The sequence below is a fragment of the Carcharodon carcharias genome, chromosome 26 (genome assembly GCF_017639515.1).
Source record: "Carcharodon carcharias isolate sCarCar2 chromosome 26, sCarCar2.pri, whole genome shotgun sequence".
Lineage (NCBI taxonomy): Eukaryota > Metazoa > Chordata > Chondrichthyes > Lamniformes > Lamnidae > Carcharodon > Carcharodon carcharias.
In genome coordinates this window covers 12,780,783-12,796,887 of record NC_054492.1, presented here as the reverse complement: position 1 = coordinate 12,796,887, position 16,105 = coordinate 12,780,783, and the positions used below count along the sequence as shown (strand labels likewise).

General features: G+C 40.0%; 1 protein-coding gene across 3 annotated transcripts in view; it reads left to right on the top strand.

Annotated features, from left to right (window-relative positions):
- Positions 1 to 2,164: 2,164 nt before the first annotated feature.
- Positions 2,165 to 16,105, top strand: part of znf710a (zinc finger protein 710a) — a 34,462-nt gene continuing 20,521 nt past the window's right edge. For 2 of the 3 annotated variants that reach the window (XR_005941464.1, XM_041175337.1), the window contains exons 1-2: positions 2,165 to 2,465; positions 14,020 to 15,468. Coding sequence is in view for 2 of the 3 variants with exons in the window: in XM_041175337.1 (XP_041031271.1) it covers positions 14,059 to 15,468 (1,410 nt within the window). In the remaining variant the exon portion in view is untranslated. The remainder of the gene's footprint in view (positions 2,466 to 14,019; positions 15,469 to 16,105) is intronic. The other variant, XM_041175335.1, reaches the window with a different exon arrangement.

Here is a 16,105-nt window from a genome sequence, read left to right as displayed (position 1 = left end):
CTCAGTTCCGCCCCCTGTTTTTCCTTTTCTCTCAGTCTCTTTCTCTCTCTCTCTCTCTCTTTCGCTCTGTCTCAGTCTCTGTGTCTCCCATTCTCTGTCTCTCTCTATATTGTGCGTGTGTTTGTGTGTTGAGACGCCATCTCAATGCCACATACAGAAACAGAGCTTACAAATGCCAGCAAGGTAAATGGAGCAAACTTGTGAACGTGACTGAGAGCAGACAGGGCTTGAATCAGGACTTTCTGTGGAGCTGAGGCTCATGGCTGCCATTTGGATCCATGAGTTTTAAAGAGAAGGTACGTTTATCAATGTAGATTTAGAGAAAAATAATCAAAGTGAAGAGAGTTTACTTAAATACCAAGAATACTGACAAGCAAAGTATAGCAACATAAAACCCTGATAGATGTGTAAAAAATCAGCAGAGTAGTTTAAAAGAACAAAATAGAGTGAGAATCAGCAAGAACAGTTCAAGGTCAGTGCAAATGTCTGGCAGTTAGAGAAGTAAAATAAGTTCTGTCAGTTTAGAAGACATAAACAGAAAATAAAAGCAGAAGCAATAGGAAAGGGAAAATAAGTGTTGTCAAGGAAGATTCAACGAAGAAGAAACCACATTTAAGTAGAAGGGCAGAGAACGCCAGAGCCTCAGGCAAGTGACTAAGGCAAATAGGCTAAGGACCTGAACTGAATGAGTCAACAGATGTAGACAACTTTTTGGGGCAACTTTGAGCTTTTAGATAGCAGTTAATATGATAAATCAAGTTGAATTAAGCTCATTGTTTTATTACAATGTATCAAACACTGTGATTGGAAAGTATATTTGAGCATAATTGTAGGTAGATCTCTTATTTTGTTGTAACAGTATTACGAATGATCTGTGCCAGAATTATTTAATTCTTAAGTATGAAATATGAAAATTGATAAATATTTATTACAATGTGTCAATATGTAATTTGGGTTCATTTGTCATACTTCAGAAGAGAACATAGAATAAGGTGGTGAAAACTGTTAACTACAATAATTGTGGAGTATCTCCAATGTTATTTGCAACCAAACGAATAGCTTTGTCTTTTGACAAAATTAACACTACTTTCACAATTCACTGTAGAAGTGGATGGCTTGCATTTCATTGAATGCTTCTCCTTATGCTTTACTAAATCCACATGTGCTGAAAGTTTTCTGATTAGAAATTCAAATCAGCTACACGATGAAAGGAATAAAAGCAAAATACTGTGGATGCTGGAAATACTCAGCAGGTCAGGCAGCATCTGTGGAGAGGGAAACAAGGGTTAATGTTTATGATAGTTTCCCCCCTAGCATTTTCTGTTTCTATTTCAGATCTCCAGCATCTACAATATTTTGCTTTCATTTTAATGTTCGTGACCTTTCGTCAAAAAGTAACGAAGGGAAATAACTTCAAGGATGGTAATGTGCGTATTTGCCCTGTAGAGTTCTGCATGTTTAGGTATAGGGAGCACTACTCTTTAATATCTATGTTAATGACAGTTTGTCAAGGGGACAGTACAGACACAATGAGCCAAATGGGCTTTATTGTGCTGTATGATTATATGTATCTAAAATATTAGGTGCTTTACACTATTTCTCCAATTGTTATGTCAGGCATTGATGCATTGGGCAGTATATATGAACTGTCACTCAGTGGCTGTCACTGTGTAGGCACCAACAGCCGCAGTGACACTCTCCCGTGCAACCGAACTTGACTCCAGTCAAGTTCCCGCCCCCCCGCTGCAAGATGATTGGCGGATTACGTCAGCGCGGCGGGGGCGTCGGAGGGCGGTTGGCTGAGAGGACTGTCAATCAGCCGGGCGGAGCTGCCATCACGTTAGGTTGTGTGTGTGTGTGTGTGTGTGTGTGTGTGTGTTGCTCTTGAGTTGACGGCAGCGGCGGTGGTGAGGGGCCTGGGGCAACCGACAAGGCGAGAGACACCCGGACAGGAAGGCGGCTCCAACCCGCCATGCCGGCTGAGGGGAAGCCGGCGGCTCCTGCGGCCGACCCCTTTCGGTTTCCCTGTGGGGCCGGCCGGAGCTGAGTTACCCCGGGAGGAGGGCGGTTTGGGGGAGGGGAGGAGAAGCCGCAGGCCACAGGCCTCCGGTGGGGGGGTGGGGGGGGGGGGTTTACATGGGGCCGCTGCTGCTGCTGCTGCTGCTGCTGCCGCTGCCGGCGGCTTGTGAGATGAATCAGCCCCGGGGGAGGGGGGATCCCGATTATTAAACCCCCCCCCCCCCGGAGGAGGAGGAGGAGGAGGAGGGGGCCCGGGCTTCACAGGCCCCGGTTCAGCGGCCGCCACTCACACTCGGTGTCTTCATCCCTTCAAGGTCCCTCCCTCCATTCCTCCCTCCCTCTCTCTCTCTCTCTCCCTCCTTCCGGCAGACGGTGCGGATCCTCCTTCACTCGCTACATATTCAAGGCCAAGAAGACGGGGTGTTTCCTGCGGCTGGATTGACCAGGTCAGTAATTGCCCTGTGCCCCCCTTATTTCCCCCCACCCTGTTCCTCTGTTACCCCTTGTCTCTGTCCCCCCCCACCCCTCTCTCTGTCTGCCCCCCCCCCCCTCTCTGTCCGCACCCCCCCTCTCTCTCTCTGTCCCCCCCCCCCCCCCCCCCCCCCCCCCCCCCCCCTCTCTCTGTCCCTCCCCCCCTCTCTCTCTCTGTCTGTCTGTCTGATGGCTTTAACTTAGGGACAGGCATCCCCATCCCCACCTCCCTCTCCCATCTCCTCCTGCTAAACATCTCTCACTCTTTCACTTCCACATTCCCTCTTGCCATAGCCAGAATTAATGGCGTCTCCACACACACAGAGAGAGAGAGAGAGAGAGAGAAACTCATTCCCAAAGAGACGAGGCTTTTCTAAGCGATGGGTGAAGGAACCAACTTTTTTGCCATCTTCGTAATTGCTAAAATAAAACATAACCACTGACTGAAGAGAATGGGGTCTTTCATCTTTTCATAAAGATGTTTGCATTTTTTTAAATTGTCACCACTGATTTCTCTTTGTTAGACTCAGATTGTGATGTGTCGTTACTCTTCAAGCAGCCTGAAAAATGTTTTTTTCTTTTCATTTCTGGTAGAAAGATTTTTTTATCTTCTACATCTCTCTGTTTCTCCTTTCAGCTCTCTTTTGTGCTCACTGTCTGCAAGCTGTCTGCATTTTTTTTCAAAGCTTCTCTTCTTTCATTCACCCCCTTTCTGTAGTTCTTTCTCTTTTGTTCCTATTCTCCTCCTTCCCTCTCTCTATTCAGGCTTTCCTTTTTATTTTCCTGAATAACATTGAGATTTTTTGGATGGGGGGAGGGCTTGTGTTTAAATTACTGAGGAAACTCTGGAAAAAGCTTTCCTGCTTTCATATAAAGAAGATGGGCACCAAAAGACAGATCTTAAGTTAATTATTTGCATGTACATTGGCTGAAAATTGAATGTGAAAGTACAGTACCTGTTGACAAAGATGATTTTTGCCTTGATTTGATGGCTGTCTCTGAATCCAGTCACAATATGTAAAGAATAAAATGAAACATGTAGTCAGAAACCTTGTGTCTGGTTGAATCAATACAAATGTTGAGGTATGGTCAGTTGTCTTCAAAACTTCAGAAGGGAATCAAGCCTTCTAATTCAAATGTTAGCATGAGTGGATCAGTGTAGGTACGACAGGCACCTTCTTGTTGAATTGAGGTCAGCTATTTAAATAAAGGAAGCCCTAGAAACTCTTCAAACCTGAAACAGATTTTTAAATAGCTGAGACAATTAGAATTGAGAGGTTTTGCTGGAATCTTGAGAGAAAGATGGATTACGATTTCTACTGCAGTTTTAGGAAACACGTAAGAAATCTCATTGTAGAAAAAAAAAATTCAAAATAATAATGGTTTATTATAAAGATTGAGACTTAAATTTTCCATTTGCAGAGCCAGATAATATACTACTTGTAAATATTATCAAGTAAATGAATATAATAGTTCAATTTTGCAACAAAGTCTAATGTGATGCAGCCATTTTTGACACATGGAAGAAAAATCCAGCAGAAGTGCAAGATAATTCCAGTAGCCAAAGTAACAGGTTTTTCCATTTAATGACATGCCCACAATACTGAAATTTTACCTGGATTATGAGTAAAGCTTGTAAAGATATTCAGAAGTCATAGAGAGAAGGGACTTGTCTGGGGAGAAAAACTAGAGCATGATGGTAAGAAGGACCTCAAAACATGCACAGCATCTAATAACTAGAGAGAAATTACTTGATAGGGATGCAGATCCATCAAATGATTTGAATAAAGTAAGATGGAGAGAAATGCCTGTAGAAATTACTTACCATTCTAATTAATTTTAGAGACTTATACTTTGGATGTAAACTTCAAATATTCACAAGATATATTATTAGCTTCCGGCCTGGCAGTGCTTTGAATTTAAAATCCTCATTGTTTTCAAATCCCTTCATGGTCTTGTTCCATCCTATCTTTGTAATATCTTACAACCCTCTAAGATCCCTACATTCCTCCAATTTTCCTCTTGCACATCTCAGATTTTAATCACTCGATAATTGAGGGCTATGCCTTCAACTGCCTAGGCCGCAAGGTGGGGAACTCCATCTGTACATCTCCCTGCTTCCCTCTCGCGTGCGCCCTCGCCCACCTCCTTCAAGATGCTTATTAAAACTTGGCTTGTAACCCAGCTTGTGGTCACCTGTGCTAATATCTCCTTAGGTAGCTCAGTACTAAATTTTGTTCGACAATGCTCCTGTGAAGCACCTTGGGACATTTTGATTCATTAAGGGCAATATATACATGCAAGTTATTGTCAGTTTTGGCTTTACTTTGATAACTACATCATGCAGTGACATAAGGCCATGTACCATACTAAGGTAAATGTATTATTTTGGGAAACTGAGGATATGCTAGTGAGTTGAAGGTTAAGATCATGTATTGGTTGCCTTGAATTGAGCATTTAATTCTCTATTACAATAGTTTCATATTTTTCAAATGTGTTACTTTCAAACTGAACTGCTCTTAGCTGTGATTAAGAACAATGCCGTGTGTCTCATTGCCTGTCACAAAGAGGATCTATGAAGGTGTCCTCAATCAAGTAACTCCATACTATCTGTTTGTAATCAGAATGTGATATTGCCCACGTATTGTGGTATTGAGAATGTGATATTGTGGGGGTTGGTTAGCTCACTCAGTTGGCTGTACTGCTGGTTTGTGATGTAGAATGACGCCAACAGCATGGGTTCAATTCCTGTACCGGCTGAGGTCATCCCTGAAGGCTCTACCTTCTCAACCATGCCCCTCGGCTGAGGTGTGGTGACCCTCAGGTTAAACTCACCACCAATCATCTCTCTAATGAGAGAGTAGCCTATGGTCCTCTGGGACTAAGGCGACTTTCTTTAACTTCATTGTCTAGAGTACGTTCAAGTAAATAATGGATGATTGCCTGTAAGTGCCAGAGACTTCAAGGTATACGAGTTGAGCTAAAGGATGAGATTGCAGATCTGTTCATCAATTAGCTCACTGTCTTTAACTACAAATTGACAATATGGACGGAAACTTGCTGTTCTGTAAGTTCTTCCCACTGCATCAACCACTTGGTTTTTTTTGGTCTTTGTAGCTTTCATAAACGTCACTAGCACTTGAACAGCAGTTTTGCCATTTGCTTATTTGGCTTCCTCATCGCATCTTATATTCAAATGTACAAACCTTTTTTTAAATAAACCCCCTTTCCCTTCCTCTTTGGGATATTTTCTCCAATTTGTAGCAGAAGGTCAGACAATCGTCATACAGACTATATAATGTTTCTCTTTCAGAAATCACCTGTGACGTATCACTTTATAAACAGGTTACAATGTAATCCTTAATCTGGGAGATCGATATAGTTGGGGATCAAAACTATGGAGAACATCAGCAATATTGTTTACCCTCAAAAACTATTTTTTAAATTTATCCTGAGTGTAGGTGAGACTAGCAAGACCCAAGTTTAATGCTCATCCCTACTTGTCCTGAAAACGTGGTAATGGGTCACCTTCTTAATCACTGCAGTTCTTGTGGTACTCCCACAGTAGTGTTGGGTAGAAGGGGGTTTGACTCATCAGTGGAGAATGAATGGACATGTTGTTGAAGTCAGGTGATGTGTGATTTAGAGGATGTTTTTGTTTCCCATTATCATCAAGACAAGAACAGAAATGAAGAAGTTGCACTGCTGTTAAACTGTTATACATGGGAAAAGATTACAGGGTAGTAATCTTATCTTTGCAATTGCAATGGCCATCCTTGTTTTTTTTTTAGATTGTTTGGCATCTCAGCACTCTGCTCTCAAGCAAAATGACTTCCTGTTTAATGCAATTCTTTTTTTAGACAACAGTTGGACCTTCATAAGTTCTTTCTGTTATGGTTGTTTTAGTCAGACGGGAATAAGCAAAGATTGATGTTTACATTTGCTAAGTAAATGCTAAAGTAAACTTTCCTGATTAAGTTGGTTCATGTCCTTAAATCCAAATGAATGGAAGTAATAGATTTGATAGCGAGAATAAATATTTTTGATTATATTACAAAAAATATGTTTGTGTGGGCTGTTCTCTAAACTGTTTCTAGATATAGTAAAAAAAATGCAGATATATTTTGAAATTTGCCTTGGTTGAATTCATGATTTTTTATTAATCTATGTTCAAATTTGTTCGTTTCTGTTTGCTTTCTCTTATAACTGGAAACAATGCCTTATCCCAAGAACTATGTTCAGTTGTAATATTTTTAGGAAACCCAGCAGGTACTCCAAATGTTTGTTTATAGACTTGAACCATATCATTATTTTCAGGTTGAGATTTTTTTTTGTTTGCAAGCTTGTCCAAGATAACAAACCTCTTTTTTTAATTCCTTCAAGTTAAATGACCCTCCCTCTAATTGAATTAGGCTGATTCGAGAATGAACCCAGAGTTGGTGTTGTGTAGTCTGGTAGCTTGTTGCTAAGCAACCGATGTAGTGGCAGAAGTCTTCAATAACCAGAACTATGGGATCGATGTCTGTTGCGTTTTGTAACTGGGGGAAAGCTGGTTTTTAAAGAAAATTAGCAGAATGCTACCAGGTAGCAACTATTTTACTATGTATGAATGACTCTAGAAAATGTGGATAATTCAGATTGTGGGTTTCTGACCACCTTAATTAAGAAAACTAATTAGCAGAGTTCACTCCATGTATGGGGAAACAAATTGGATTGGCAACTGCATAGAATTCCAACTAACGAAGTTTTGGTAACTGGCTTCCATCTGGCTTGGTGTATATAAAAACATTTGATGCGTGGGATGGTATAAATGAGGAGGGATGACTGAAACACATTTGTCAAAAGGGTGGGGAGGGCTGAAGTAGAAATTAAGTATAAGGGAAAATAGAGTCAAATTTCCCCCTTTTTAAAAAAAAATGAAAGTTTTAAGGAGAGCCTACATCCTATCACAGACCAGTATAATATGTTAATACAAAGGAACAATATTTCAAGTTTTAAAGAATATGTGGTCTTCTGGGGCATGAAAACTGCACATCATCAGGTGGTCCCTATAACTTGATGGATATAGATTTTCAAGAGATAGCATATATAGCGCTTAGGAACAGGAGGAAGATATTTAGTCTCCTTGAACTTGTTCTATTTAATGAGATCATGGTGGACCCAACTCCATATACCCATCTTTATGCCATATTCCTAACACCATTTGGTTAACCTTTGGAAAATCTATCAGTCTCAGATTTTAAAACGAATAATTGAGCAAACATCAATTGCCATATGCGGAAGAGAGTTCCAAGCTGCTTCTTTGCATGTGGAAGTGTTTCTTAATTTCACTTCTGAAAGGTATGGTCCTGGTTCAGACTATGGCCCTGGTCCTAGACTCTCAACCAGTGAAAGCAGTTTTGCCCTGTCTGTTCCCCTTAATATCTTGAAAACTTCAATCAGTTGACCCCTTATCCTACCAAATTCCAGGGAATACAGCCTTAGTTTGTGTAATCTAGCATTACAATTTAACCCTTTGCAGTCCCAGGTATTGTTCTGGTAAACCTGTGCTGCACTCCCTGTGCTGCACTCAATCAGCAAAACATTTTTAAAAATTCTCTATGTTGCTGTGAATTTCATAGCCTGACTATAGTAGTAAGAAAATCTCAGCAGGAAGTGTTAGATTTTGAAAAACAAAACACTACAGATATTCAAAATCTGAACAAGAAAGATAAATGCTTGTAACTCTCAAAAGGTTAGGCAGCAACTGTGGAGAAAGAAATGTAGGTTTAATATTTCGATCAACAAGAGAGATCATTGACCTGAAATGTTAAATGTATCTTCCCCCAAAATCACCATTGCTACCCAATCTCCTGAATGCTCGTGGAGTTAGATGTTGGGGCTGTTATGAGGAATGTAATGAGGTTTTCAGTGCCATGTGAACACTGAATTTTGTTTGCACGTAACAAATTCAGTGAAATGTACGTCACAGGAAGAAATCTCTAAACTTTGTTTTAAACAAGGAGCTTTGCCTTGAAGTTACAAACTTGTGTGAAATTTCGTGTTATTTCAAGAGGCACTAACCCCATCTAAAGTGAACAGGTTGATGCTTCTGTTATATACATATATAGGACCTTTCACATACTGAAATGTCCCAAAGCACTTCACAAGAGCATTATAAACAAAGTGTCACACTGAGCCAGATAAGGAGATATTAGGTCAGATGACCAGAAGCTTGGGCAAAGAGCTAGGTTTTAAGGAGTGCCTTAAGGAAGAAAAGGAGGCAGAAAAGCGGGTGTTGTAGGGAGGTTATTCCAATGTTTAGGGCCTCAGCAGGTGACAGCATAGCCACCAATACATGAAGCATTTAAAGTTAGGGATGTGCCAAAGGCCAGAGGAGCGCAGATATCTGAGATGATTGTGGGACTAGGGGCGATTCTTCTTAGATAAAAGCAAAATAATGCGAATGCTGGAAATCTGAAACAAAAGCAGAAAATGTTGGAAAAACTCAGCAGGTTTAGCAGCATCAGTGGAGAGAGAAACAGAATTAACATTTCGAGTCCATATGACCCTTCAGAGCTGAAGAGAAGTGGAAATGTGATGAAATGTTTACTGTTTAAGGGGTGGTGGTGGAGCAGGTGAAACTGGATAGAAGGCCAGTGACAGGTGGGGACAAAGGAGAGATTGACAAAGGTGTCATGAACTGAAGCACAAAGGGAGTGGTAATGGTTATATTAAGGTGCTGCTAATGGCGTAAAGGTAAGAAAGCAGAATGTGATAATGGAAAAGAGTAGCATTGATTCTTCTTAGGCAGTCCCTCAGTATCGAGGATTACTTGCTTCCCTCTGTTTCCATCGGTTCTGAGATGGCTGATAAGTCCAATATACGATCTGTAGACTCTACCACTTGGGATAGGTGGTGCTTAAAGGATTGGGTAGTTGAGTTGTTTGACGCTTTGTGCTGTCTCTCTGCATGTTCCCAATGAAGTCTCTTGATATGTTTGGTGCTTTCCCAAATGAACCTTCTCCATTTGCTGAGCACAGGCCAGGGCAACTCCCATGAGTTGGCGGAAATGTTTGACCTCTTCAGGGATGCTTTAAGGGCATCCCTAAAGTGTTTCCACTGTACTTCTGTGAGTCTCCTACCGTAACTGAATTCCTGGTAGAGCAGTTACTTCAGGTGTCTGGTGTCTTGCCCAGTGGAGCTGGCTTTGAGTGATTAGCGCCTTGATGCTGGGTGTGTTGGTTTAGGAAAGGATGCTGTTGTTGGACTGCCCTTTTTGGCACTATATTTGGAGGATCTTGCAAAGGCACTGCTGGTGGTACTTCAGTGCTTTGAAGTGCATGCTGTCGGTTGTCCAAGTTTCTGAAGCATATAGGAGCATGTGGATCACTGCTGCCTGGTAAACCATGACATTAATCTTGGGTTTGAAATTATGGATGGGGAGAATAGGGAGGGGCGTGACCATGGCAGTGTTCGAAAACAAGGATGTGAATTTTAAACTCACAATGTTGATTGATCAGGAGACAATATAAGTCAGCGAGCAGGACTGGGAGGGAAATGGGACTTGCTGGGTGTTAAGACATGTGGCAGCAGAGTTTTGGATGACCTCAAATTTATGGAGGGAAGAGGATGCCATACCTCATACATTGAATAATTTCAAGGCTTTCTTCTCAAATATTCTGAAAAGAAAACTCAACAAGTATTCGAAAAGTTGAGTAAGTTTGCCATATTGTTAGACTAGTTTGCCACTGATGGGACAATCAGCCACAAATTGTACGTGATTATAAGATTGCTGTATTTGTATTTGTTATAAGTTCCACAGCTTTTCCTATGGCCAGCTGACATTTTTAAAAGCAAATTATCGGTGACAGATTTTATTAGTCCAATTAAGCATCACTATCTTCAGTATTATTAAAGTTGGTGTTCAGAATATAGTCTCTAAAATGTCATCATGTATAGTTTTGTACTTGAATGGAGAAATATTTACCCCTAGGTCAGTATCAGACTCTATTTTGAGAAAATGATTTATTACATCTAGGTTTTAAAGCTAAATTGGAGTAGGTTTACCTGAGAGATTTGAAGTCAAGGTTTTATCTACTTCTTGTTAGAATTGGTTTACTTAAGGGGAAAAAAGTATTTCTGTTTGAGCAAACATACATCATTAGTATGGGATTCATTTAAAAATGATTCTGCTTAGAATGACAGAGTTGGAACTGCTCCCTTTAGATATGTTCTAACATAGTGCTTTTGATCTACGGTTGGTTTATTTTCTACTCAACCTGAGTTTTCTGTGCTTCAGTTTGTTCCCTCAGGTGTTGCAGTAAAGTTAACATCACCTTCTATTTATGTTGAATTTACATGTGTTTCCATAACAGAGAGTAAACTCTGATCACTGGTTATTACGTAAGTGAATATTAGGCAATAATGAATGACCCATTTTGAGTGCATAATTAATCTACTTGAATGTGAATTAACAATACTAACAGTTTGAACTACCTGTCTTTTAAAATGAATGCAAGAATTTATTAAACCTTTTTTAATGGTGTTCCCAGCAATACCACCTTTATTTTGAAACTAGCTGGGAGATGGGGAGAGAGCAGGGTAGTGCGATTAGTTTTGGATTGCTTTAGCGAAACTCTGGCAGACACTGGGTCAAATGGACTTCTGTGTTGTAAGCTACCTGTGGTCCTCCCTTTCCTTAATAGGGAGAATGATATCTTTCTTCTTGAAATGAAGCATATATTTAGTTTCTTAATACCTTCAGACATCTGACTGTAAACTGATCCCTTTACCTTGAATTCGTTCTTTTCATGTTACGGGTACAGTAAAGTTGCCATCATACCTTGTCACTGTACCTTAATTTGAAAAATTGCAGTGATTATCATAGTTTCCTTTTTATTGTATGGACTGAAATCCATACTTGGACTGCACATCTGTTGCTTGCACCTTTTTTTTTAAGAAATGCTCTTCTGTTAATTCCTCAGTTACACTGAAGTCATTCTAGGTGGCGTAACCTATTAAAATCTTTTTTTTGTAACCAATTGAAAACATTAATGGACTTCTCCAAATTTGTATTTGTAGTCCATGATGTATCCGTTAAGCATATATCGTGAGTTATGTGCAGTAATGTATTAGTTTGTTGCAAATCAAAGTGCATTGTTTCCAACATTCTAATGACCTGAACATTCACCCTTGTCACTGATGACGATGTATGAACTTTCTGGGGCTATATAAAAGGAAGTGGAAGTTCAGAAGCTCTTCCTGTTAGACCTCCATTTATACGTTGGTGTGTAATCAAGAGTTGAGGCTTTTTTTAGATATGCTGACGTGTATTTTTTTTTCAAAAAGAGATCTCCAGTAAAGTTTATGTGAAAATGCAATGCCTTGAAATTCTTCACCTGTTTTTAGCACAATGGTTGCACATTTAATCTCCAATTTGAGCTAGCTCATCGGAATAGGACTATTATGTTTTCCCTTTGTCCCCTCTGACAATCAGCTAGAGTTCCTTCTCCTGATTACTGTCCAAAGGTCAACACAGGAAAGGTAAGGACGGTTTGGCTGAGATGCTTCCCACAGTGGAACAGCCAGTTGGCATTTGCTGTTGCATCTCATAGGTGAAAAATGACCACTGGACATGATGGCCAAAAGGAGGCCAGCACCTGGACTCTCTAGGCGGCAAGGAAGCTAGGCTTTCAAGAAGTGGATGGGTGGAAAAGATGTGAAGTGGGGTTGGGGGAAGAAAAGGAATGAAGTCATTGCCTTGTTCTACAAACTCCTTTTTAAAAAAAACCTCTATTATTGGAGTATTCAGATCTTTGTTGCAAAGCTACAATCAATCTTTCAAGATTGGTTTGTCTAAGCTATATGCTGATCATCTCTCTTAATTGCTTGTCAGTTGTTTACAACTAAGAAAGTAAATATGCAAGCTGTGTCTTATTGACATGAACCTTCAATAGAAGAAGGTGGAGTTGAAATGAAAATTTTGAAGCTAATATTGCATATGGAATACTGCACTAATTCTAGGTTCTTGCATTTGTACGTTTCTAAAATCATACTTTCCTCATACTTCACTCCCCACTCTCCATTCCCCTTTGCCTTGTCTCTTTCCCTCCCTGTCTACACCTGTTTTTATTTAACCTGTAGGACAGGCCTCCAAATCTTTCTAGTATAATCGCTGGGTCCATTAAGTAACTTAAGTAACTGTTGTAACTAGTGTTCTGTCTTTCGTCAGCTGGAGGCTAATTTGCTGCGGAGTTGTCAGTTTTGATTGATTCTGAAGTGAGGTGCTTCTCTTTGTACATCATAGTACATGGTGCAAGGGCTACCAGTAGTAAAAGGCTTGCAGTGTTGGACAATCTTCTAGTACCGTGTGTGACCACGTGATTTTAGAACTGCTTCATTTTGATGACATTCTTATACTTGAACATGTCTTGATTTTTTTTTCTCTCTGACTTGTATTCTTTCACATTCATATGTGAATGAAAACTTATGCTTCACCCACAAGTTGACATACAATGTTAGCAATGAATCATAATCAAAATATTCCTGTTGCGTTTGCAATTAGATGCCGCATGCTACAGTGAAGTGAAATTGTTGAACAAAGGATTGTTTAAGAAAAAATTTAAAGCTTTAAGTTGAAGTGAAAATGAGCTAGCTGATCTTGGCCATGTTGGGAGCTGGCTGTTATCTTTTTTTCTCTCCTCCTAATGGAGCTTCTTTTTTCATGTCTGTTTCCCTCCCCAAATCAAATGGCTGGCTTTTCTTCATATTAATGCTTTCAGATTTGCGATCAAATTGGTATGATCTATGCTTTGGAAAGTTAGAATTTCAGAAAGCAAACTGTACTAGAAGGAGAAACATATAAATCACTTTTAAAAATAGTTGTATTTTTACATGTTCACTTTGGGATCCTGTGGGAAAGCAGTGTTGTAAAAAGATACTCCTAAAAATGGTGGACAAAACACTGTCATCTCCTCCAGTTCACAAAAGCACTTACTTATTTTAATGTTCAGCAGAATAAGCAGAGAAGATCATCATTGTATGTAATAGATAGTGTTTCTTTGACATTACATATACCTGTACTCACTATGAGAGCAAATGGGACTTCATTGTAAAATCTTCTAGCAGGGAAGCAAGTACACAACCAACCAGAGGACAATGGGAAATTACATTTTAGATCCAGTCGCATCTCCAATCCTGTTTTGGGAGCTGGAGCATTTAGTGGTATTCTAAATTATAATTAGACGATGACAATTGCTACAATTTCAAAAGTTTGCGTTACTAAATATGTAACTAGCACTTAACTGGAAAATTGACAGATTTGTACACTCAATTTTGTCTCACTTGTTTTCTGCAAGCTTGGTCTAGTTTGCATAAATTTCTTTTTAAATTGAGAGATGTATAGAGATTTTTGAATTGTGTAATGTATATTTTAGTCTAAAACTAAGTTACTCTTACTTTTCCTGACTTTTTAAAGATAATTGAAAACAAATAAAAAAGGAAAAAATGACTTTTGGGTATATTTGTGTCTCTGACCTTTTTTTTTAGATATCTCTTTGGGGAACCGTTGGTAATGCATTGAAAGTCATGGATCACCTTGTAAATACTGGAACTCAAACAGATCCTGTTGTGATATTATCCTTTGCACAAGCAGCTACTTTGGGACTGGTTGGCCAGAATGGCCCTTTTAGCTTTCCATTCAGAGAGAATGGAATTTATCATATGCCAGATGCATCAATTAATAAAAACATTGCACTTGAACACATGACGACAGAGCAAAGCCCTAGACTGGATGTGATCAACACATCAGAATGTTTTGAACAACAAGAGGAGGAAAGTTTAGAAGCAGAGAATGGCTTTATAACTTTTGAAAGACAAGCAAGAAGGAGGAAACGGCAGCCCGTGAAGCTAGTACATGCTGAAAAAAATGATGAAAATTGTAAGGAAGAAACTGTTGAGGCGGAGTATGATGCAGAGAATCAGTCCAACAGTGTTCTGTACAGACATGGAATAAAAATGATTGACATAAGTAACTTCAAAAGGAAACAAATGCACCGCCCTCTTCGTGAAAGGACTCAAGATGTTCACAGTGTTAATTTTCCCTCAAACTATAAGGAAATCCTTCATTGTAATTCTGCTGATCAGCAGGAGAAGGTTGGCATAGAAGGGGAAAAGTTAATGAGCAGTTACTTTGAAACAAATAAATCGCCGACTTTAGTCCAGATGGAAGAACAGTTTCCAGAAGAGTCAGTGACCGGGGAGAACCGTAACTTTGTATGGCAACGCCAAGTGGCATATGAAACTGAGATATCTGCTCCTCAGCAGGAGGATCGTAACAGAAGAGCTCAAATAGATCGGTTGGATATTAATGTACAGATTGATGATTCCTATTGTATTGATGTTGGGGAAGGGCAGAAACGATGGCAGTGTCGGTTATGTGAAAAATCATACACTTCCAAATATAACTTGGTCACTCACATATTGGGCCACAGTGGCATCAAGCCGCACGAATGCCAACACTGTCACAAGCTTTTTAAGCAGCCGAGTCATTTACAGATGCACCTTCTTACGCACGAAGGCATTCGACCACATAAGTGTGAGGTGTGTGACAAAGCCTTCACACAGACAAGCCATCTTAAACGGCACATGTTGCTGCACACTGACATCAAACCATACAGCTGCAGAGTCTGTGGACGGGGGTTTGCCTATCCTAGTGAGTTGAAGGCCCATGAAGCAAAGCATGAAAATGGCAGGTGTCATGTTTGTATTGAATGTGGGTTGGATTTTGTGTCACTCATTCAGCTAAAGAGACATCTTGTTGCACATCAAGGTCCCACACCGTATGAATGCACAGAGTGCAGCAAAACTTTCAGTTACCGAAGTCAGCTTCAGAATCACATGATGAAACATCAGAATATCCGCCCGTATGTCTGCACTGAATGCGGTATGGAATTTACCCAGCCTCATCACCTGAAGCAGCATTCGCTTACACACAAGGTAAGACTGCCCGCCTGTCCTGTCTGTAAATCAAATTTGCTATTGAAGGCATTCCTGTCGGTAAAGATTGACAGAATCTTGAGAACAAAACTGAAGATGGATGAACCTTAAATGTTATTCTTGATGTTGATTGTAGTTCAGCCTGTCTCTTTTAACCTAATCTGGCTGACAGGTTTTAGAGAGTATGCCACCTCACTTCTCATTGACTCGAGCTTTAATTGTTTTTACTAAAATGTAGTTATAGTGGAGGATTTATTTTTACATAAGCCTGTTGGGAACAGTTGGCTATTCAAGTGGCATCTAAGTAGCATGTTGGGTTTTAAAGCAATTTTGCCAGTTTGATACCTGAATGTTCCTCATAAAGGCAATCGGCCACACAAATGTGAGGTGTGTGATAAAGCCTTCACACAGATGAGCCATTTTAAATGGCACATGTTGCTGCATGAAACCATACAGCTGCAGAACCTGTGGATGGGGATTTACCTGTCCCAGTGACTTGAAGGCCCATGAAGCAAAGCCATGAAAATGGCAGGTGTCATGTTTTATATTGAATATGGGTTGTACCTTGTGTTACCCATTCAGCTAAAGAGACATCTTGTTGCACATCAGGGTCCCACACCATATGGACACACCAACC